Source organism: Botryllus schlosseri, chromosome 4 (assembly GCF_051294905.1).
Source record: "Botryllus schlosseri isolate E-star chromosome 4, Bs_hap1, whole genome shotgun sequence".
NCBI lineage: Eukaryota > Metazoa > Chordata > Ascidiacea > Stolidobranchia > Styelidae > Botryllus > Botryllus schlosseri.
In genome coordinates, this window is record NC_137239.1 from 28954732 (window position 1) to 28977570 (window position 22839).

The 22839-nt window shown below is 39.2% G+C and overlaps 2 protein-coding genes across 3 annotated transcripts; both read right to left on the reverse strand.

The window, feature by feature from the left end:
* Positions 1 to 4518: 4518 nt before the first annotated feature.
* LOC145437735 (DNA nucleotidylexotransferase-like) lies at positions 4519 to 18573 on the reverse strand. 2 transcript variants are annotated; one of them, XM_080315018.1, is made up of 10 exons: positions 18441 to 18573; positions 16778 to 16970; positions 13173 to 13286; positions 11874 to 12074; positions 10496 to 10694; positions 8845 to 8943; positions 8320 to 8447; positions 6689 to 6904; positions 5504 to 5587; positions 4519 to 5449 (listed from the first exon to the last, which is right to left on the reverse strand). In XM_080315018.1, exons 1-10 carry the CDS (start codon positions 18563 to 18565, stop codon positions 5366 to 5368), a joined length of 1443 nt encoding a protein of 480 aa, XP_080171144.1. In that variant the 5' UTR covers positions 18566 to 18573; the 3' UTR covers positions 4519 to 5365. The 2 variants fall into 2 exon arrangements, with proteins under 2 accessions (XP_080171144.1, XP_080171145.1); XM_080315019.1 differs by lacking the exon at positions 13173 to 13286.
* Positions 18574 to 18614: 41 nt separating this feature from the next.
* LOC145437736 (uncharacterized) lies at positions 18615 to 21068 on the reverse strand. Its single transcript, XM_080315020.1, has one exon. It carries the CDS (start codon positions 20959 to 20961, stop codon positions 19630 to 19632), a length of 1332 nt encoding a protein of 443 aa, XP_080171146.1. The 5' UTR covers positions 20962 to 21068; the 3' UTR covers positions 18615 to 19629.
* Between the last annotated feature and the right edge of the window lie 1771 nt (positions 21069 to 22839).

The following is a 22839-nucleotide window of genomic DNA, read 5'->3' on the forward strand; positions in this document are numbered from 1 at the left end:
TTAGGAAATTGGCCCGCGAGATCATTTGAGTTTGAGACCTCTGCTATAGATGTGGAATACCGGTACACAGCAAGAACTGTGCATCAACAACAGTGTCAAAAGAACAAAGCCATTATTACTTGACTTCCATACAAAACAAGAAGATGATTATTAATATTTACTGCAAACCAGTGTGACATCTGCTGTATGTGTCGGGTGTTTGGCTGTGTGCTCTGAGACCAGCAAACCTCGTTTAAGAATCACAGGAGTCTAGGGCATCAATCAAATATTCTATATCTAGAAAATGACTGATTAGCAAGTTGATTCTACGACAGCGAAAGCCACGCAGTAAACACAAGCAGGCCCCAATGCCCCCTCTGTTTTGAATCAACCCAAATCGAACTCGCCAGTATACACATCAAATCGGGCGTGCAGTCGACATTCGTCAATTGTCTACAGAACTAACATGCACTAGCTAATATCGCTATAAAGGATACGGAATGTCGATAAAACATCGAAAAAATTGGTCATATGACACAAGGAAGGAATTCCAATCCTGAACCTATTTCCTGATAGCTTTTTCGGATTGCTACATACTTAAGTGATTACTGGTTAGCGTTAACGCCAACAACACTATGCTTAATGCCGGCAAATAAATACGCTTCAGTACTGTTTTTTCTTCTATATTAGTTCGGTTGGGCGCATCAACATATCGCCATTATTGGACTCGGAAAGAAGTTCGCTATTGAAGTAACTTCTGCATTCTAACGTTTCACTTATCTTGTACCGTTGCTCTCCCTAGCCTGACGAACAAACTTCGCCCACACGAGATTACGAACGAGCGACCGCACCAAGATGTCTAATGTCTATCCTTGCCCTTCGTCATTGTCGGATCTCAGCTCTCATCGTGCTTTATGATCCCCATCTACATACCAACCTCCATAACGCGAGTGGCCTTTCTCACTTTATTCTAGGAAGCAAATAACGTCAACCATGCATTGATAGTCGTCACTCATCGTGGAGAGGCTAGAGCTGTGACTGTGAGCCAATCTAGGCGACAGTGATTCAGATCTACGAACAGTTCAGCAAAGAAATATGCCCAGTTTGACTTGAAATATAGTTATCAAAACTGTGTTCTAGCCGCTAAGCCCTACAACGTTGCAAGTCGAAATACTTTCGACAGACAACCCTCTTCTGTACCGGCAGCGCACCACCACAGAACAACTGAGTTTCACGCTTTATAATCGTTCGCGATATGACTAAATCGGGGTGATGGCACCATTGGAAGTCTACTGGCAGCTTGCCGTGGACTGGCTCGGCCACCCATCGACCATAATAAAAGTACATTTCAGTTCGTTATACACCGTTGCCTAGACTTTGAACGCACCTACAAAATATTAACGACAAACAACTACAGCGCCATCACGCGATCAGAATCATACTGTTGAAAAATATGAAATACACTCGGATATTTTGGGCTGACACTCGTCAAAAATAATCGTCAGCAACTAGTAAAGAATTGGAAAGAACATTGTATCCTAACCTTCTAATCACTAGTGTGATTTTATTTTGACCTAAATAACGGAAGATTTTGGCCTAAAAATCAAAATTTTGACATATTTTGACCTAAAACAAAATTAATTTCGATCTCATGTATGTAAATTAGTTGTTTCCCCACATAATGCTAGAATTGTAATACTTATCATCATTTCTTGTTGGAAGTGTCTGTTCTTACGAAGTAGTTTGGCATGAAAAAAACTTTATTTTGATTTAAAAACTGACAAATTTTTATATGACAAAACATTTATTTTAACGAGATCTGGACTGATGAATAATTTTAGTACATCACGCATTATGGTGTAAATAATTAAAATTTGTTGTAGTACAACGGAAGATACTTTACTCCATTCTCGGGTAGAAAGTGTCTGTCCTTACTAAGTAGCATGCCAAGAATGGAGAAAGAACGTTTAACAGCAGCAGTTGTTGGCTGGAAACACTGAAGTTGTACGACGGCGTGCCGTGCGTACACTCTCTACACTGCTGGTGACACACCCTGTTGCTTCATTCTTCCGAACATCGGATCATCCGTATCATTGCCAAAGCCTCACGGGGGCCTTGATGCAGTGTTGGGATGACTCGAGTCATGACTTGACTCGAGTCAGACTCGAGTCACCTTTTTCTTATGACTTGACTTGACTCGAGTCACTCTGCTAAAATGACTTGACTTGACTTGACTCGGCGTATCAGAAATGTGGATTGACTCGTGACTCGGAGCAAAATTTTTCGAGTCAATTTCAAGTCATCAAGCAATCGCTGTCGATAAAAATCGCTGTATCTTGCTTATGGTCGAATTGTTCGCGAAAGGCTGGTGTAAACCGTGATAGCGACCAATAATTTAATGATCGTGCGTTTTACTGAGCCTCCGTTGTTCTCTCACAAATAAATCGACCGCAAACGAAGTGATCGAAGCTTACAGCCTACGCTGTCGTAAACTAGTACAGTAATGTAATTTAACAGCAAAATGTCTATTTCTGTTCTCTGTTCATACCTCAACCAAACCTCTTGTTTTTGTGAAATTAAATACGAATATAGTTTATATAGTCATTAACTATTAGTGCAGGCTCGAATTGTATCATATCAATTTGTAAATGGGTAATGTATTGCATCTTATCAATTCGTTGCTCTATTCTCTTTAGCTGGTAACTATAAACTGTTGCTGTGTAATCACTTACGTAGATTAGCATTTCTACGCCTATGTGAGCGATACAGCGCCTTCTTGCGTATATTTACCTCTATTTTCGTTCATCGGTTCAGAATCAATGACCACTCAGTCTATATTTCAGACAGCTAGCAAAATGCAATAACGTAAGCATGCCTCATACTTTCAAACGGCAACTTGACTTGAATTGTGACTTGACTCGTGACTTGACTTGACTTGACTCGACTTGACTCGAGTCACCTCCAAAAATCGAGTGACTTGACTTGACTCGAGTCACCTTCGAAAATCGATTGACTTGACTTGACTCGAGTCAAAATGTGCATTGACTCGAAATGACTCGTGACTCGAAGGTAGTGACTTGATCCCAACACTGCCTTGATGTGCAACTGATAAATCGCTACTTTTAAAAGATTTGGTATTCTAAACATAGAAGGTATGAGGAAGCTATAGAAATTGACAAGTTTATGTATCAGTTCCATTGCGGTCAATGTCCCTCAAATTTCAACGACTACTTCACCTCGGAGTCAAAAGTCAACAAATACGGAACACGCGCGTCAACGAAGAACAACTACCTTCGCAATACAAGAAAACGCATTGCTCTATCAAGTAGCCTATGCCGGACCCTAATCGTGGAACAGCATCTCGCCGGCTATCCGGCAGTCGTCGAGAATGTCCACATTCAAGTCGAAATACTGCTGTCTACATCACTTTTTCCATTATGCGCTTTTGACATAAGAACCAATGCCCACTTGCCCACGCAGTCTGTTCTACAGCCTTAGAGATTACATGCCGGTCTGGCTCCTTTTGAGACTATTTAAATCATTTTCCTTTCGAAGTTAAAATATGGCATCATCTGTTAGGGGGGTTCCAGTAAAACTGCACTGAACCCGCTACTAAAACTACCAAAGAAGGTCCTCCGTATTATAGCCAGGGACCAGGATGTGTGTTCAACAAATCACTGCTCAAAAAATTCGATGTCCTAAACATAAAAGATATGTGGAAACTAGAAATTGCAAAGTTTATGTATCAGTTCCACTGCGGCCACTGCACCGAAAACTTCAACGACTTCTTCACCTCGGTATCAAAAGTGCATACGACACACGCGCGTCCACGTCGTCCAACTATCATATGGTTGAAAAAAAGATCATCGCTCTATCAAATATACCGGACCTGAAGTATGGAACAGTATCTCGCCGGCTATCCGACAGTCGTCGAGCATGTCCACATTCAAGTCGAAATATAAGTAATTTCTGCTGAATGAATGCTAGTCAGCCCTCACCATTTACCGGACAACGGCCTGACATATCGATTTCGCCTTCCGTCACTTGCCACTTTATATTATCTTCTTTTACTTTCATCCAGTGTACATGCCTCCTCTTTATATCGCCTAGGCCCAGGTGGGTGTCTGATCTTAAGACTACTCCTCGTCGTTTCGGCATCTTCCTATCATTCATTGTGTTGCAGTCTTGTTATGTTTTTGAAGTGATGAAATTTTATGAATAAACTTGAACTTAGATATTGCGGTAGTTGCTGAGAATTACCCTTGACGAGTGTCAGCTGAAAATATTCGGTTTTATTTCAATATGAATTTGAATATATAACCGCCATACCCCTAAGAAGCTCTGCAAATACGATCAGAAACGTTGGAAGGTACCGATTCCGCTGTAACACGACGCGTTGAAGACAAAAATACATATATCGACACATGCCACATGATCCTTGGGTTCAAGTCTAATCATCGCACTACATTCTCGCAAATGTAATCTCTATTCGTCTCCTCCACAGCGTTCTAGTTTGATCCGAGTCACACTAAACCTGCATAATCGATTCTGGCTCGTTTTATTGACAATCAACAAACATTATATCAAAACTCAAAACACCACAAGATTGCGATACAATGAAAAGATAGGAAGAAGTCGGTAACAAAATAATGATTGACGAATATGCCGGCAACAAAGTATTAAGTTGAACATCACGTACATGTACGTACAAGAATATTGAAATATAGCTGAGTAATTTCCAACTAAATCAGTGTCATATCTATTCTTCATTAATTAGCAATGTATGTATATCTATTCAAACTGCATCACAAGATGCAACAGCGTGTAAAAAAGCATCGCTCTCCCATCAGGCATGCCTGGAACACGATGTTTGGTCATGAAGAAATTTGCCACTGTATATACTATTATATAACGCCGGTTCTGCATCATTCTGCGTTTTTCATTTCCACATAGGCCTACCTATTTCGTTTACGACTTAACATAAGTCGTTTTGTACTATATGTTCTGTATGCAGCGATACGACCCATCAAGGTTTCAAGTCTTCTACAGTGGGAAATAGGATCGGAACTATAATTATCGTTTATAAATTAACTGACACTGGCAAGAAACGTATAATTTCAGTACTCGAAAAAATCAGCTTTCACTGTTTGATTTGAATCGTTAAAATTAATATTCCATTCAGATTCAAGAGCTCGGATTATTGTGCCCACTTCTAGACGTTAAAAGCATTCAATTTTGTAAGAAGTAACGGTCCGAAGCAGGCAATTTTCATCAGAACCGCGGTATCCCATATGTTTCCAGTTTCAATGGGGCATGCTGTCATACCGCGGCCAGCCGGCATGAACAGTGAACACTGAACAGCGTTCGCTGAGCTGTATCAGCCGGGTTAGCAGTTTCTATCGCACGGTTTCTGATATTTGAGCCCCAGTAAATCGAAGATCTCTTCCTCGCTTGATGCAGGGTGACTTGTCTGAAATGGAATATGGCTTGCTTGATAAAGAGAGACGGTAGGACTTTGACATACCCCATCGCTACTGTACAGTCCGTGGCTGGTCAACACCATCTGTTTTTCGGACTTGGCGTATCTGCGTATCTCCCGTTCGAAGTGCTAGAACGGAAAATGCCTTAATAAACTCAGGCTTACCATCAGGAGTGGTCGTGGTCATTAAAGTTGCGTGTACTGAAGCAGTCGATTCGGGTTGATGACTTGCACCTGCCCCATTTACTCGAGTAGCTGTGTTTTTAGAATATTTCCCCTTTTACTTTTTTTAAATAACGCTACCGATTTTTAACACTTGACCTATTTAAATTAACAAGCAGTTTTGGCATATGCTCGCATCAATTTTATGAGTGAAATCAACATGACAACTGGTCAATATAGCCCCTGCATCACGGTATCTGAATATATTTTCGAAAATTGCACTATTTCCAGTGTCATTGGTCTTTTTGCGTCAGCCGCGTAGACACAGATTGCAATTGCAAAAACGGCCATCTCCGAATAACCGCAAGAGTATACGACCATCTATTGAATCTACTGCATTTAGATAACAGAGGTGGCCAGTAACGAAGTACATCTACTTTTCGGAATACTCAAGTACGCCTTGCCTGCATGCACTCCTTACTCAATCGGTCACGATTTTAGACAACTTCCACATGCCACTTGAACACTTTTCAGGCGAAACCAGTAACTTTTCACAACAAGAGTGGTTTTGCGAGAAGTCTGCATCAGTGATTATGATTTAAGACTACTTCTGCTCACTACTATGTGAGACTCACAGATTTCAATTTCTTTGGTAAAACTAGCCTATGATACTTTCTTTTTAATTACTTTCTACTAAATCTATGATACTACTTCTACTTGAGGGTTACCATCGTCCTCTTTTTTCAAGAAATCGAAAGTGTGCCACGAGCACGCCCAAATGTCATCTGTTTTGGGAATATGTCCTCTCTTTCTAGAATAAGTGTCAAAATGGACAATAAAATACGCCCCAACGGTTCGTTCGGGAGCAGTGAATGAAAAATGACGTTTTTTTAATCAACCCCGGTAGAAGTCTTCGAAAAAATTTCCAAATCAGACATATTTTTCTTCTCCCGGTACGATAACTTTTGTAACTTGTAAAAATTGTCCCCTTTTCCAGATCTCAAAATATGGTAACCCTAGGTTGCGAAGCACTTCTCAAATCGTTAATATCACACTGAATTCACTCACCCTTGAACCACTCCATCCCAGCAAAGCAAACGCGAATTGAGAATAAGGCACCACGATAAGATCCACTCTACGAGCGGTCCACGACCCATCCCCTTTTACGGTGTCGATTTTGAATATTCCGTAGCATTTCTCGAAGTGATCCATGGTAGACCCGGGCCGCGCAGAATACGGCTGATTGACACTACCGGCCTTTTTGTCACTGTAGATGATGCGGTCCTGTACAAGTTGAACGCACGTCAATGAAAAGCAGAGGTGGTCAAAGCAGTCAGCTTTTCTACCTTAATAGAAGGAAACTTCTACACAATTTCAAGTAGAAGTAGCAATATTCACGAAAAGTCAACACTACTTCGAGTGGAAGGAAGCCAGGAAGGTCATGTATAAAAGCTGAGTAAGTAGCTTCCAAAAGTGGATTCAGCCGAAGGGTCAGATACATTACTTACCAAATTGCAATATGTGTTTTGTGACTAGCATAAAACAACAAATGATGCAAAAAGTTGGAACAATCCTCAAAAATACATTCAGTTGCCAGTTGCCTTCATGAGAATTTCACTCGTAAAGGTGATATAAACTTATGACTAGGGCGGTTTTTTTACCTAAAAAAGGAAAATTTTGACCTTTTTTGACCTAAACAAACTGAATTTTGACCAAATTTCGACCTAACGAATGCAAATTAGGTGTCTTCCCACATAATGTTAAAATTTTACCACTTATCTTCATTTCTGGTTGGAACTAGCTGTCTTAACGAAGTAGTTTGACCTGAAAAAACGTTTTTGGCTTAGAAACAGGCAACTTTTTAAATTAGAAAACGAAATCTGGCTCTATGAAGAATTCCAGTGGTTACAATACCTATTATGGTAGAAATAATTAAATTTTTTTGCAGTACAACGAGAGATACTTTCCTACATTCTTTGGTAGAAAGTGCATGTCCTTACTAAGAAGCTTGCCAAGGACGTTCAACAGCAGCGGTTGTTGGCTTACAACACTCAAGTTGCGCGTACAATGCTGGTGACACACCGTGTTGCTTCATTCTGACAATGTTGTCTACATCACAATTTTTCATCATGCGCTTCTTAATATAAGAATGATGCAATGCCCAAGAAGTCTTTCTTCAGTTAGTATATTGCGGTATACGTTGACCATAACACCATGTCTCTACTTATTTGTTTTATTTGACCGTTTATGATTCACAATCAGCAGACAATTAGCCGTTTACAACGGCAGGCCTACAAAGTAGGCTACAAGCTGTAAAATATCAAATGATAAGTTCACAGACAGTGCAAAATCTACGATACAAACGAAATGCAGACGTCAAAAAAAATTTGACTTTATGAACAATTTTGACAAATTTTGACGTGTTTAAAAAAACCGCCCTACATGACAAAACGACTTCCAACTTTCCTAAATCCCAAATGTATGAAGTAAGCAGTGCAAACAAGAAAAGCTGACCTGAGTAGGCCTACTCCGATTACTGTTGGTTACTAGCCAGCTCTGACAAAATAATGATTGGCATATTGAAGATATTGCTTGATCATGTGAAGAATACCAGTTAAATTGTAATGATGGTGGCATGAGCAAATATGAAAACTGTAAACATTGATGGCTTAAGTAAATGAGCATAAAAGTGATTTCACCTGTAACTTGTGCAGCAGTTTATGCAAGATTTTTTCTTTCCCATCTTCTTTGTGGGTGATGAGTAGATCCATGTCATGACCCATTGGCTTTCCTCTGCGGAAGCCCCCGACTAGGGTGATTTCGATATCTGAAATATGAAGCAGGGTCACATGGTGATCTGACGGATTTGAATTAGTGGTTTGCAATCGTGCCTCCCCTCCTGCTACTTTGAAAATTTCAAAAAATGAATGGCCACTATTTTTTCCAACCTTTCAGGAAGTATCAAGAAATGTTATTTTAATTGAAAACCTGTCTTAAATGATGATGTGATGAATGATGATAATGATAAAAACAACACAAAATGTACATGATAGTATATTAATTCGTCATTAAATTACAGCTTTCCTGGTTTCATACCTCGATATTCTTAACCTGAACTGACCAAAACAGAAGTTGTAGCTGTAATTGATAATCTTGCTGTACTTAATGTGATTCGCGGAATCCTAAATTACATCATAGAATTAAGAATCAAGTCGAAAACAAACCTGGTTGTATTTCTTCAGCATATTGACGAATCAACGTCTCGAAATTCCTTGCTTCTCCCACAGGTAAAGGACGATTTAAATCGTCATAATATTCCAAACCTAAACAACAACTGTAATCACTTTGACTGAGTTTTCCAATGACAGTGACAGAAACAATTGGTTGATTAGGAAGCTACAATCATCGGCGTGTGCACTTCTGGTAAAATTCTCGTTTAAAATCTTCGTTCTAGGGTTGTAGGGGAGAGGAGGCCAAGATGATACATGCAATTTTTTCATAGAAATATTTTCAGATTGACAGATTCCTTCAACTATGTTGTTCCTATAATGTCATTCTATAGTGCTACCATATTAACAAGGCAAACAGATTTGAGGTTTGGCAGAAAAATGCCCAAAACTATATTTTCATAGTCTATGTCAGTTATGTAAATTTGTGTTTGTAAGGACATACCTATCATAGTACTTCATATTATAAAAACAACATTATTGGAGCTGGTTCAGTGCAATATTAGCAGTGTAATCATGCACTTACCTGTGAAAAGTAATAGACAGAAATTTTTTTATTCAAGTTTATACAATAATTGAGGTGTGGGGGCAAGATGAGACAAAACCACGGGGGTAAGTTGAAACATGGGTATCAGAGGGCTTTTCTATTGAAGGCCTCGCAAGATTCAAAATTAACTGTTGAAGGCTCACAAAATGTATTATTTATCTAGTAGTTTACCAAATGTGACATTACAAGACAAAATAATCACGAAACTCTCATTGTTGCTGGATCTCATGAATAATTGGTTTTTGATGTCATTTTAATTTATATATGATGTACAAATTCTTTTTAAAAGTGAATTATTTCATTATTACTATATTTTATTGACGATGTTGCTAGTTGATTCATCATTTGGGATGAGTTGGTGGTGTAAGTTGCACTTACAGACAATTTCCTTGAAATTATTAGGGTATGGGATACTTGAATCGTTCCGTATCCAGGGCACTGTAGCAAAACTCAATGTTGGCGACTTCAACAAAATCAATGACCCGGATAAAATATAATTTTCGGCGGTCTAGCCTGAATGTATACGTCAAATCAGAAAGGACCTCAAATTTCAATGACAGTGAGATAATCAAGCGATCTATTTACATATAGTGCCAAATATTTCTGAGAAAAAGTCGGTTGCATAAAAAATCGAAAAAACTTGCAAAAGCAGCATGAAAAATGAAAAAAGGTTGCCAAAAGTTGCAATATTAAAACACCATACTACACAACTGAGTATTTAGGAAGCTGCCGGAAGCTGTAAAAAAAAGTTGCAAAAGTTGCAAAAACTTGCCCTATGCAACAACTTACAGGTGCCCAGCTGCAGCCTTTCGAGTTTATTTCATGCCCAAGCGGAGCAGTGGCTGTAAAGCTGTTCCCAAAAGTGCTCCGAAGTTTTTAAAATGAGCCTCAAACTGGATGCCACATCTTTTGTTTATCGGTTGAACAGATCAGGGTTATGAGTGGAGAGGCTTGTTATCGGATCTATTGGTATTGGCTTAAAACCTAATTTGATGGTAATGCTTTGGGCACACAACGCTGTGGTAGTTGCTGGTCTCTGGGTGCAACCAGAGATATTTCTATTTCAGATATAGCTTTATTGAACAAGTCCAACCAACCCACCAAATCTCTGATCCTTGTTTAAATGCACAGAGCTGGAATTTTTGACGTCTCTGAGCGTGCGGAGTTTAAAATCGTGAAACCATTTGCGCGCCGTCTGCGGTCCGACGCCAAATATTCCGGTGAACACTTTCATGGAATTGTAGAAATCGCTTCGTAATATTTCTTCCACCTCCGACGATTGGCCGTATGAAAGAATGTCCTGTAGCGATGAAATAGTTGAGATGACACGTAGGACCATACTAGGGATATGGGAATGGAATTACACCAGGGCAGACTTGGATAACTTGACAATTCTAGTTGTCTAAAATGACTAAATTAAAGTGAAATGCTGGTAATCTAATTCGTGAAATGTTTATGAGCTCTCACTTTAATTCGAATCTAAAACTGCGTAGCAATAGGCCTAATTGTAATGTAATTAAGAAAAGCTGAATATTTTTTTCTTTCTACTCTGTACCATGGACGCTCATTCATATGCAGATCTCACTACGATCTATCAACATGTTTAATAAAATATATATATAATAACATACAGCTCATCCATAATTATTCCACAATTATGACTATTTTGTGGCTAGATTTGGATATCCTTTGACCCAAATCTAGTGAGAGTGAGATATACACATATTACCACAACGGATGAGAAAAAAAACGTGCATTTGCACACAGCGTTGTGACCAAGTCAAGACTCGAGTCAAGTCATTCTTAATTCACCACCGAGTCAAGTTCGAGTCCAAGTCAGCGAGCAGAGGGTCGAGTCCGAGTCACGGTATTATGACTCGAGTCCGAGTCCAAGTCATTGCGTTGACTACTCAGTTTCGAGTTGAATTCTTGTTAAAACCATTTTTTATAACTCTGTTTGGTGATATCGAATGGCTCGCATTTAAAATATAGCTGACGTATTTTCCTAACTTTTAACAGTTTCTGATCACATTTTCAAGTACCAGAACCAATTAGCGAAATACCAGCAATCTGGTTACTTTGCCGTTTTTAGAAATTACAATAAAATGTCGGTCTTGGTCGTCTGAGACTTGAGTCGTATGACTTGGTCCGAGTCATGCGCAATGACTCAAGTCCAAGTCGAGTCGAGTCATTTAGACCGTATTTTGAGAAAATGACTTGAGACAAGACGGGTGATCAGAAAATCGCGATTCAAGTCGGATTCAAGTCAAGTCTTCACTCGAGTCAGCACAACCCTGCTTGCACATTTGCAATCCAAAACAATGCTTGATCGATATAACTCGCTAAGTCACGTCTATAGGACTGACAGTTCCTACTATTTCAATTATATCACAATCTTGCAGTGTTTTTTTTGAATCAAATCGATGTCAAAAATGTCGTCATTTTCAATCTCCCTGGAGATAAGGTAACTTGATTTTACCAAAATTACTCTTTTGCAGTGTCCAGGTTTCGAAGAGTTTCCCACGTCGATATGCGGTAGATTGCGCAGATCTTCCTCACACGAAATTCTAGCGGGCAGACATTTCAGCGTTGCTGATCCTCGATGGAACGCGAGCGAACGAGATTCAGCGCTTGCATCGCCACGAAACATGGCGTGCTCTTCTAAAACTTCCAGCGCGTCCTTGAAGGAAAGACAGCTTATTATTAGGGCTGGGGAATACATGAGTGATTCGATTCCCAATCGACCTATTTTGGTTTGGGTTGAGTATTCAATTATCATTCAATGATAGTGTAACGTGCCATAACAGTATGAACGGCTACTCAAAGCATTGCTTCCAGCCCTAGTGGTAGTGCTAGACTAGAGTACCCATGGAAATCTACTTGTGAAATCAACAATGTGAGTAATGTGAGCCTGTGGAGCAATCAAGTCCTTGAAATATTTATGTTAATTATGAATAATGTACAGACTCGGCTTTAACACTAAGCAAGCAACATATCTTGAAGCGGAACTTGTGCTAATTGGAACGGAAACCGAAGGACTTGAATATTGTTAATAATGTAAGAGGAGTAGGCTGCTATGACACGTTTCTAGATTTTTTCTTATGTGAGAACACCATGAGTTTGTGATATTTTTACCATAGCATTTGTATTTAAAGACTTACATGGCCAGTAGGGGTGTTCAAAAAAAAAACTTTTTTTTCAAATTTCACCAGCTTAGTTGTCAAATCGCCAGGTTGCCTAGAAAAATGTTGCACACCAAATTTGACTCAATTCCAACCGATAGAATAGCAGTTATTGATGTTTAAAGTTTTGGATTATAAATAATTGTATTCATGGTGGGTGGTTCTATAATCAATATTTAAGAATTTCCTACCGTGAATAGGCTACTATTTTTCAAGTTCATAATCTTGTACTGGTACTCCAATAGCTTCGCTTCTACCGGTTGCAATTGAACCAAACGTTTTATACATCGTTTTCATAGACAACTTGAAAATTCCACGAAATTGACAGTAAAATTTGAGAAAATATTTTTCATTTTCTTGTAATAAATTTAAAATATTCCAACTTCAAGTTATTTTTGAACAACCCAAACGCATGGAAACGATGAAAAGAGCAGAAGTCGAGTTTTTATGAAAATTGTGCGTCAGATCATGCAAGTTGTTTCGTTAATATTCCCACAAGATACACCGCAACGTATTGTCATCATTGGAGGCATGAAAATATCTGGGAAATTTATGAAGCAATATATTGTCGAGTGGAATAGTAAATGTATTCTCACTGTGAAAAGTTTATTCGCATGTTTCAGAGGCGTTGATCGTTGGCATGCGTACATAGGAATCGTTCTTTCTTCTTTGACTTTCAGTCTCTTCGTTGGTGGACAGCTCTCTCCTGACTAAATAGGAGTATGGTCAAATCCTTGTTAACTATAACAAACTTTAGTCTACAGCAGAGGTGGTCAGTAACGAAGTATTTCAACTTTTTTCCAGATACTCAGGCAGCCTACGATTTGCATACTTGCACTAATTACTTAAATGGTCGGGTTTTTAGAGTAAATCCACTTCTCTGGAACACTTTTTTGGGAAAAATTAATTACATTGTAGACTTTGAATTATTAAAAGAAGATTATAGTTTTGGGAGAAGTTAGCATCACTATTAAGTGTGAAAGGTCATAAGAGAGCCATCAAAGTAAATGCTGGATCTATTTTACAGTTAACACAATAAAATTGTTGAGCTGTCAAAAAGCGATACAAAACAAATTTGGCACAATGCCAGCCTGTAGAAGTAAAGTGATTTGAGTTTTTCATTCATAATTCTGCGATTTCCCACCGTCCAGGCTATTTTTGCAAACGCAGAAATTTTGGCACTTCTTCGATAGTAGGTAGACATCGAAAAGTGTTCGCCATGATCACCAATAACTATTTCCCATGAACACGAATAAAAATTTATAAACGTCAAAATGAATTGTTGTTTTTTGTGTCTTTGGAGAGACGGATATTAGGGTCGGGTTGGGGGGGTATTAGGATTGGGGAAAGAGGGATATTAGGGCTTGGGAGGGGATGTTAGGCTTGGGGGAAATTAGGGTTATGGGAGGGTGGATATTAGGGTTTGGGAAAGAGGGATATTAAGGTTTGAGGAAAGGGGGGTTGGAGGTGGGTTAGAGTTGAAGTTGGGGTTAGGTATCCCAAGATTAGGAAGGGGGATATTAGGGTTGCGGGAGGGGGGATATTAGGGTTGTGGGTGGGGGATGTTGGGGTTAGGGTATATTAGGGCTGTGGGAGAGGGGATATTAGGGTTGGGTGAAAGGGAGATTGGAGGTGGGTTAAACCCGGTTAGGGGTAATCTTATCCCAACGTTGAACCTAACCCACCTCCAACCTTAATATCTCCCTCGCGCAACCCTAATATCCCGCCTCCCACAACCCCTAACCCTAATATCTCCCTCCCGCAACCCTAATATCCCCCTAACCCAGCACTAATATCCCCCCTCCCACAACCCTAATATTCCCCTAACCCAGCACTAATATCCCCCATCCCACAACCCTAATATCTCCCTCCCGCAACCCTAATATCCCCCTAACCCCAACCCTAATATCCCCCCTCCCACAACCCTAATATCCCCTCCCGTAACTTTAATATCCCCCCTCCCACAACCCTAACCCTAATATCTCCCTCCCGCAACTCTAATATCCCCCTAACCCAGCCCTAATATCCCCCCTCCCACAACCCATATCCCCTAACCCCAATATCCCCCTCCCACAACCCTAATATCTCCCTAACCCCAACCCTAATATCCCCCCCTCCCACCCTAATCTTGGGATACCCTAAACCCAACTTTGACCCCAACCCTCTCCAAACGCAATAACAATATATTTTGACGTTTATAAATTTTTGTTCGTGTTCATGGAAAACATTCATTGGTGGTCATGGTGAACACTTTTCGATGTCTACCTACTATCGAAGAAGTGCCGAAATTTTAACTGCAATGACTTCGCTTCTACCAGTTGAGAGTGAGCAAAAATTGACAAGCACCGTTCTTTTAGACAACTCAACAATTTCATGGGGTTGAGAGCAACAATTAAAAACTTTCAAACTCCCGCGCGTTCACATCTACCAATTGGAATCGAGCCAAATTTGCAGTGGCGCGTTTTTTAGGCAACCAAACAATGTCATCAGTGAATGCCGTGAATCAGAAAAAAAAATCACGTTTGAACAACCCTAATGTGAACCAGCTACTTTTTTGAACTACTTCGAATAATTTTCAGGCCGTTCATCATCTATTTTTACTTGAGTAGCAACGCTGACAGCTTTGACCACCTCTGTTGACAATTCATTCAATCAAAGTCAAATTATTGAGATTTCTGTTATGACAAATGAAATACAACCAATATTTCACCAATCTTTTAATTTAAAAATCAGTGGTTCTTAGCCAGATTTAAAACAAACCACATGGGTTCCCTGAAGGCCAGGGTTGTAATGACTCGAGTCACGATTTTCTGACGTCTCGAGTCATTTTCTGAAAACACGGAAATGACTCGACTTGGACTCGAGTCATTGCACATCAGGGTTGTTCAAAAAAAACTTTTCTTTCCAAATCTCACTCGCCTAGTGACTAAATCGTCAGGTTGTCCAAGAAAACGATGCACACCAAATTTGACTCAATTCCAACCAGTAAAGGCCGTGCAATCTTGAATTGAAATTTTCAAATTATTATTAAAAATAAAAAAATAAAAATTCTCAAATTTTTCTGTCAACCCCATGAAATTGTTGAGCTGTCTTCAAAGACGATGCAAAACAAATTTGAGTCAATTCCGACTAGCAGAAGCGGAGTTTGGTGTGCATCGTTTTCTTGGACAACATGACGATTTAGTCACTAAGCGAGTGAGATTTGGAAAAAAAGTTTTTTTTGAACAACCCTATTGCGCATGACTCGAACCGAGTCATATGACTCGAGACTCAGACGGCCGAGGCTGACATTTCATTGACATTTCGAGGAATAGTAAGGTAACCACACTATTGGGATTTGGTCTATTGGTACTGGTATTTGAAAATGCGACCAGAAACTGCTAAAAGTGAGGAAAATTAGTAGCCTATACTATAAATGCAAACCATTTGATATCACCATACAGTTTTAAAGAGTGGGTTTGACAAGACTGAGCAGTCAACACAATGACTGGGACTCGGACTCAAGTCATAATACCATGATTAGGGCTCTCCCCTTTGCTCGCTGACTTGGACTCGGTGGTGAGTTGAAAATGACTCAACTCGACTCGAGTCAAAACTATAAAGAGATTGAGATTGACTTGTGACTCGGAAACTTGTGACTTGGTTACAACCCTGGTAAAGACACACGCTCAACTCATACATATGATTTGTAATGATACACCCGTCTGGCCATCATTAGTAGCAGGTAATTAGGCTCGATCAGTAATCGAATTGTGACTGTTGTGGTGGTACGTCGTGTGCAGTGCCGCACGCAGGGAAGGTTTGAGTTGGAAATGGAAACCCTATCATTCAAAAATGCCAATTTCATCTCCAATATTGATAGGCACATTTGTAATTAAGCAATTGGTATCATGCTGTTTCGTTTCGACCAAACAGTATCACACTTTCCAATGAAAGACTCGCGTTTCTAAACTGGCATCTGAATGAGAACATTATTCATTATAATGGTGTTGTTCTTTTAGTAACGTGTCGATGCAGTGTTCATTTTGTACATCAGTCATCTATACTGTATCAGAATCAGATGTGTAGTTGAGATGAGTATTGTCCTATATATTCAATTTTATGACACAAGGGGTTCCTGAAGGCTGAGTGTTCCACAGGATACCAAAGGTTAAAAACCACTGAAGAAAATACACTATCGATAAAAACATGGGACACTAACATCCGATTTCAACCGGTGTCCTTCCGTTAAGGTCACAATTCTTTTTTCCTTCATGCATGACACAAACCAGTCCACTGTGACAAACTGCAGCGATTCCTCGTCAGTGATTTGCTTCACTTTTTTCACCTTCCTCAAATATTCGAGGGCCTGCTGCCGGCTCAAGTCTTGCGCGATCACGTGGCTTACATCGGAGCTAAAATTTAAAAATTATATCATGGATGATAAAGCTGACTCAGAAAACGACAGCAAAATAGGTTTGTGAATATATTAAAAATAGTACATTGAACTGATGCCTGATTGAGAGACTGCAACCGGTCGTTTGGGCATCCCCCTATCTGTTCATTACATTGCAGTGTGTCTTGTATATCGCATTGTCCATTGTGTGTGCCTTGGGCAAATGAAAATATAACCTGACGATTATTGAATGTGGGAATGTGCCCCAGTCTTGATGCCGCTGAGCTTAAGCCCTCTGCAGTATTGATCATTCAGAATTTCATGTTGGTGACGCAATATTTTGTGATACGATTGTTGATTTACAACATTCTTTCCAATTCACTACTAGTTGCAGATGATTACCCCTGACGAAGGTCAGCTGAAAATACGCGGGTTCTTTTCAATGCAAATATATTATTCAAATGGTTATGTTATTATTATAGTGTTTTAGATGAAACTGCTTACTTTCTCTACTTTAGATTTTGTGTGACTGTAACTAAATATATTTTTCGAAATTGACTCCTATTTACAGAGTCATTAGGTACTTGTATTTCAAAAGTAGAAAGTACTTAGGAGATAAGTTGGGTAGGCCCTATCACTTTCAAGTGTGAAATTGTAAGGACAGCTGAACAGTAAGTGAAAATATATTTTTCACATGATATTTGTTTAATAACATTGTCGAAGACTGTAGCCTACCTATTTTTAGCGTTTTAGTCATTTTGCGTCCGTTGCAAAGATGCACCCTGCAATTTTAAAAGTAGACCATTAAACTATTAAAAGTATGTGACGTCTTGGCGAAATCTAATATTTGAAATTACTCAAGTACTTTTCGGACCTGATATTTTTCTTTTCACGTCCACTTGAAGAAGTTATGACAAAATCACCATTTCTACATGTGATTAAATGGAAATTTACACCGTTAATTCTACTTTGAGTACCAACGACGACTACCTCTGGCTACATGTCGCCTCTATAGCTCTGATTTCGTTGATTAACCCTTGCCAATTTATACTACAAATTTGGAGAGCTTCCGAAGAGGTACATAACTTCAATATACGATTGAATAATATAGTCATGAGCTTAAGCGATCTCTTGGCCGTGATTATTCAAGATTCCATGCCGGATATGTGATTTTTTGTGATGCGATTGTTGATATACTATGTTCATCCCAATTCTCTACTGGTTGCCAACGATTACCCCTGACGAGTGTCAGCTGAAAATAGTCGAGTTTATTTCAACATGAATAAAATGAATATATTATGCAATTGTATACTGCAAATTGTCATTGACTTATCGTTGATCGTTGCAAAACAGGGAAGTGATAATATCACTTATGATGTTGAAAATTCCTCAGAAGATAATGAATTATTGTATCGCTATATATAGTATGAAATATATCTATTCGGATAAAATTTGTCTTTCTTAACATCTGTAGTGTTCGCGCACCTACCTGAAATCTTTCCTATAATCTACAAGTTTTGACTTCTCAGCGAGCTTCATCAAATGATTCACTCTAGCCTTATACAAACCACGTTCCACGAAATACACAACGGGCACCTCATTTTTGCCGCTCATTTTTCTACATTAAGTCAAAAAATCTGGGAACAAATAAAAACATTTCACAAACTATAAGAATTGTTGTAATAGAAAACGGTTAGAAAATGTGTACATTCACTGAAATATTGGTCATTAACATGAACATCAACGTCTAATTAGTGAAAATTTGCGAAAAGCTTGCAATTGAACTAATGTGTTCGTAACAGTAACAAATAATATAGTACATACAAAACAAATATCAATCACAGCACAAATTTTCAAAATATACGTCATTGGTTGTGAGCCAATCACTGATAACAATAACGGGAGCACATATAATATATGAAGACTGACACATAACACTGCCTTGTTAAAATTCAGCGCAAAATCAAGTTGCGGCATTGCAGCATGTAGAATAGCAAAATACAATAAGGTACCTTTGAAAAATTTCCACATAAAACGCAAATGCACCATAGATCAACAAAATATGAATCAACGCAAACTATCAGTGTGAACAACAATAGAATTAAATTAACTACAGTATGAGTCTTGAGTTGAAGCGTTTGACAATTCGAACGCATGCATATTAATATTAACACATATCGTCCAGTCGTAAATGAATTTGTAAAAGATGTAGGCATGTGGATAAGCACTAGGTCCAAAAAGCTATATGCTGAGAAAATTGTGATTTTCCACAGATTACCTATAACAAGTTTAACCACGACTGAACTCATAGCACCTGCCCCACATTAGAGTTGGAGACCACTGTGGCCCACCACTGGTATACATTTTAAGATATCTAAGTCAACGTTTTTTGCATTGGCAATGTGATTGTGTTGATCCCTGAGAATTATAATTAGGGCTGGGCATAATGGAGTACATTAGTGATCGCGGTATTAAACTTTGCACTACATATTTTGCATGCCGTGATATGACCAATCGTAATTTCAAGGCTTCCACTATTGAAAATGGCATCGAGACTATACTTTGGTTGATAAATGAACTCCTAATGGTATAAGGAGCCTATAACTTCACTAACCACTAAATCATATCTCGTTACTCGACTCAAATCATTGTACCCAGTCCTAATTTTATGATCCCATTTACAGTTCCACCTCGGAGGTGTAATTTGGGGCAGCTCGAATCGGCGGAAGCTTCCCTATTAACGCAGGGTCTGGAGCGTTACGTATCGGAGCCAGTTTACCGTGCAGCGTATCACCAGTGTCGCTGGGATCGATTTTGTTGCGTTTCTTGTGTTTGCGTTTCTTTTTACGCTTTTTCTCCGTATTTGAGCTTGACACGCTTTCTGTATCGTCGTTAATTTGGAGGGAAGTCACAGATTCAGGTAAAACGAGTGGGCTTCCATTTTTTGGTATCACATCTGACAAAGATGAGTTATTGGTTTCATGTTTTGTTGGAGTAGGGGTGTCACGCACCACCTCCTTTAAACTAGCAGTACTTAAAGCACGAGGATGTTCAGCGGTGTCGTCTGCCTTTTTAACAACACCAGATGTAGCCACACTCCCGAAAACTACAGAATCACCGTTATTCAAACCATCATTTACAAGCGTACGTTCGTCAGTAACAAATCCGTCGTTTACAAAGTTTGGCAAATTTTGGGGGTTACCATCTGGGTCACTTTGACCTACTAAAGGTGATTCGTTGGGTAGTTCTTCCGATGATAATCCATCAGGCCGCGGTCGATCGTGGGTTTCAGCAGTTTCATTCTCTTCTTGATTCTCTCTTTGTTCGCGAAGTAGCCGAACTCTCTCTAATCTCAGTTCTCTCTCTTCTGCTTCTTTTCTCTTTTGCTCGGTGACGTCTTTGTCTATTCTCTCTTTTAAGGCATCGTAATTTTCAGAGATTTTATCCAAAAGCCAAGTGTACCCGTTTTTTATCCCTCTGTCTAATTTGATTGTTTTTTCGCGCTTTTTTCCATAAGACGGGCAAGCGGAACATAAAATTACCTTCGCGGGACATTGGTTGCGATTAACAACTTCATCTAGATTCATACGACTACAAAGCTCCAGTTCGTCGATAGCATCTGGTTTGTCTTGTTTATTCGCGAGCACCAAAACCGGTTTGTTTTTCAAACGTTGATCGGAAATGATGTCATCAAACGTGACTCTGCATTCTTCAAGACGTTCCAAATCTGCGGAGTCAATTACGTAGATGATACCGTGCGTTTCAGCGAGGTAGTTACGCCAAATTCCGCGTATATTAGCCCCGCCGCCAACATCGTAGATTTTAACAGCGAAATTGTTCGTGTGTAGATCGTAAGATTGAAATCCAATCGTAGGAGCTACTTCATTCGTCATATGACCTTTGACACCATGTATTGTGGTGGTTTTCCCGGCGTTGTCAAGTCCGAGTACAAGCAACGTAACGTCCTTGCCATTCTGGCTATTTTTCAACTTTGTTATGCAGTTCCCCATCGGTTATTTTTCATAGTCTTACAAACACTGTAATGAATATCTGTAGTATCTGTAATGTTCGGTTTGAATAGCAGTCTAATCTCTGAATCATAGATAGGAAGAATTAAACGATATGCAATAGAGCTTTTGATCAAAAAGCAACAGTTAGCGATTGATAATTTTTCATTGACTAACAAACATAGCAATGTAGGCCTATATCTGAAGAGGCTTTTGGAGGTATAGAACTTCAACATACAATTGAATGATATATTCACATTGAACAAACAAGAATACTTTCGCGTGACACTAGTTACGGGTAATTGTCAGAAATACTGAAGAAATGGAAAAAATTTAGGACATCAAGAATCTATCCTTTCAATTCAAATGGTAGTCTATAATCTCTGAACAGCCGAGGACAGATTAAACGATATGCAGTAGAGTATTTGATAAAAAATACTCAACATATATCAAAAAGCGGCTATTCCACACCAATTATTTTTCATTGCTTTAAAAACATAGTAGGCCTAATATATATCCATAGTTTTGGATGAAATGAACGGTAGTGCAGTGGCGCTTTTCGTAAAATATCATGGGCCTACGAAAAACAAAAAAGTGATCAGACTCTATATGAGGCATTCATTAGATCACGATCAAAACAATTTATTTATCACCAACCAAACTCAATTATATATTGATATTTCCACAATGACTCAATTGTAAACCTGTAGCCTACCGAAGTTCGATAGGCCCACCGCCAGACCGGAATTAGTGGTTGTTTTCGGCAATAAGTTGCGCGTGACAGAAGGGTTTCTGCCATAGAATAACGAAGGAAAGTTGCGCGTGACGTTTGTCACCAATTCCACTCTGAGTCTACTGTACTCCATCATCACTCGTTTATTAGCAATTTTACCACTTCAATACACCACAAAATGAGATACAATGAAAAGATATAGGAAGGTGTCGAAGCGACTTGGAGTAGTCTATGGAATCAGACACCTACCTTCTTGGCGAAAGAGGAGGCATGCACACTGAAAGGTAAAAAATATAGCATTGAAAAAAGTAAGCGACGAAAATACCGTGACATGTCATGTCATGGAAGGCAAGCTTGATAGATCAGTCGTGGTCCGGTAATCTTGAAGATGGACTAGTATTCATTTAGTAGTAATTGCTTGTATTTCGACTTGAATGTGGACATGCTCGGAATATTTGATAGAGCGATGATCTTTTCGGTCGATCATATGATATTGATATTTGGACGACGTGGACGCGTGTGGCGTGTGTGTTGTACTTGTGCGCTTTTGATTCCGAGGTAAAATAGTCATTGAAATATTCGAGGCAACGACCACAGTGGAACTTTTCAAGTTCAATAAATACTCTATATTTGGCTGTTACCTGTTATTATCTCCTGCCAGTTAACAGACCTGATACCAATACTGTAGCTCAAATTATATACCAGCAGCCTTGAAAAGGCATGTAGCAATATACGTCGGAGTACAGAACTTCGAAATAGTTATAATAAAACCTTCACATTGTTTCCTTTTCACACTTTTCAAGTCTTACCGTCAAACATAACACGTATATTTAATAAATATGATATTTAGTATTTACAACTACGGTCTCAGTTTGGTTGCTTTTTCCTCTGGCTGGCGTTCCAGTTTTTATTTTTGTCTCCCAGATACAACAAAACAAAACATACGCCCCCTAGCGGGAGCGAATTCCACAATATATCACCGCATAGCACCAACAAAAATACAGCCAACGTGTTCCTTTCTAATAGCATTGATTTTATTATATCATTATGATATATGATTCATGAATGATACATAATTAAAGCAATCAGGGTGCTAAGGCCTGCGCATCTGGTAATTCTTCGCCCTTGCGAACACTAAAGGCGGAATC

Coding starts and splice junctions, on each gene's coding strand:
- LOC145437735 (XM_080315018.1), bottom strand. CDS start 18,565: ATGAGCGGCAAAAATGAGGTGCCCGTTGTGTATTTCGTGGAACGTGGT. Junction 8,448..8,844: donor TGCTGAAGAAATACAACCAG/GTTTGTTTTCGA, acceptor TTCATATTTCAG/ATATCGAAATCACCCTAGTC. Junction 5,588..6,688: donor TGGGATGGAGTGGTTCAAGG/GTGAGTGAATTC, acceptor TTTCCGTTCTAG/CACTTCGAACGGGAGATACG.
- LOC145437736 (XM_080315020.1), bottom strand. CDS start 20,961: ATGGGGAACTGCATAACAAAGTTGAAAAATAGCCAGAATGGCAAGGAC.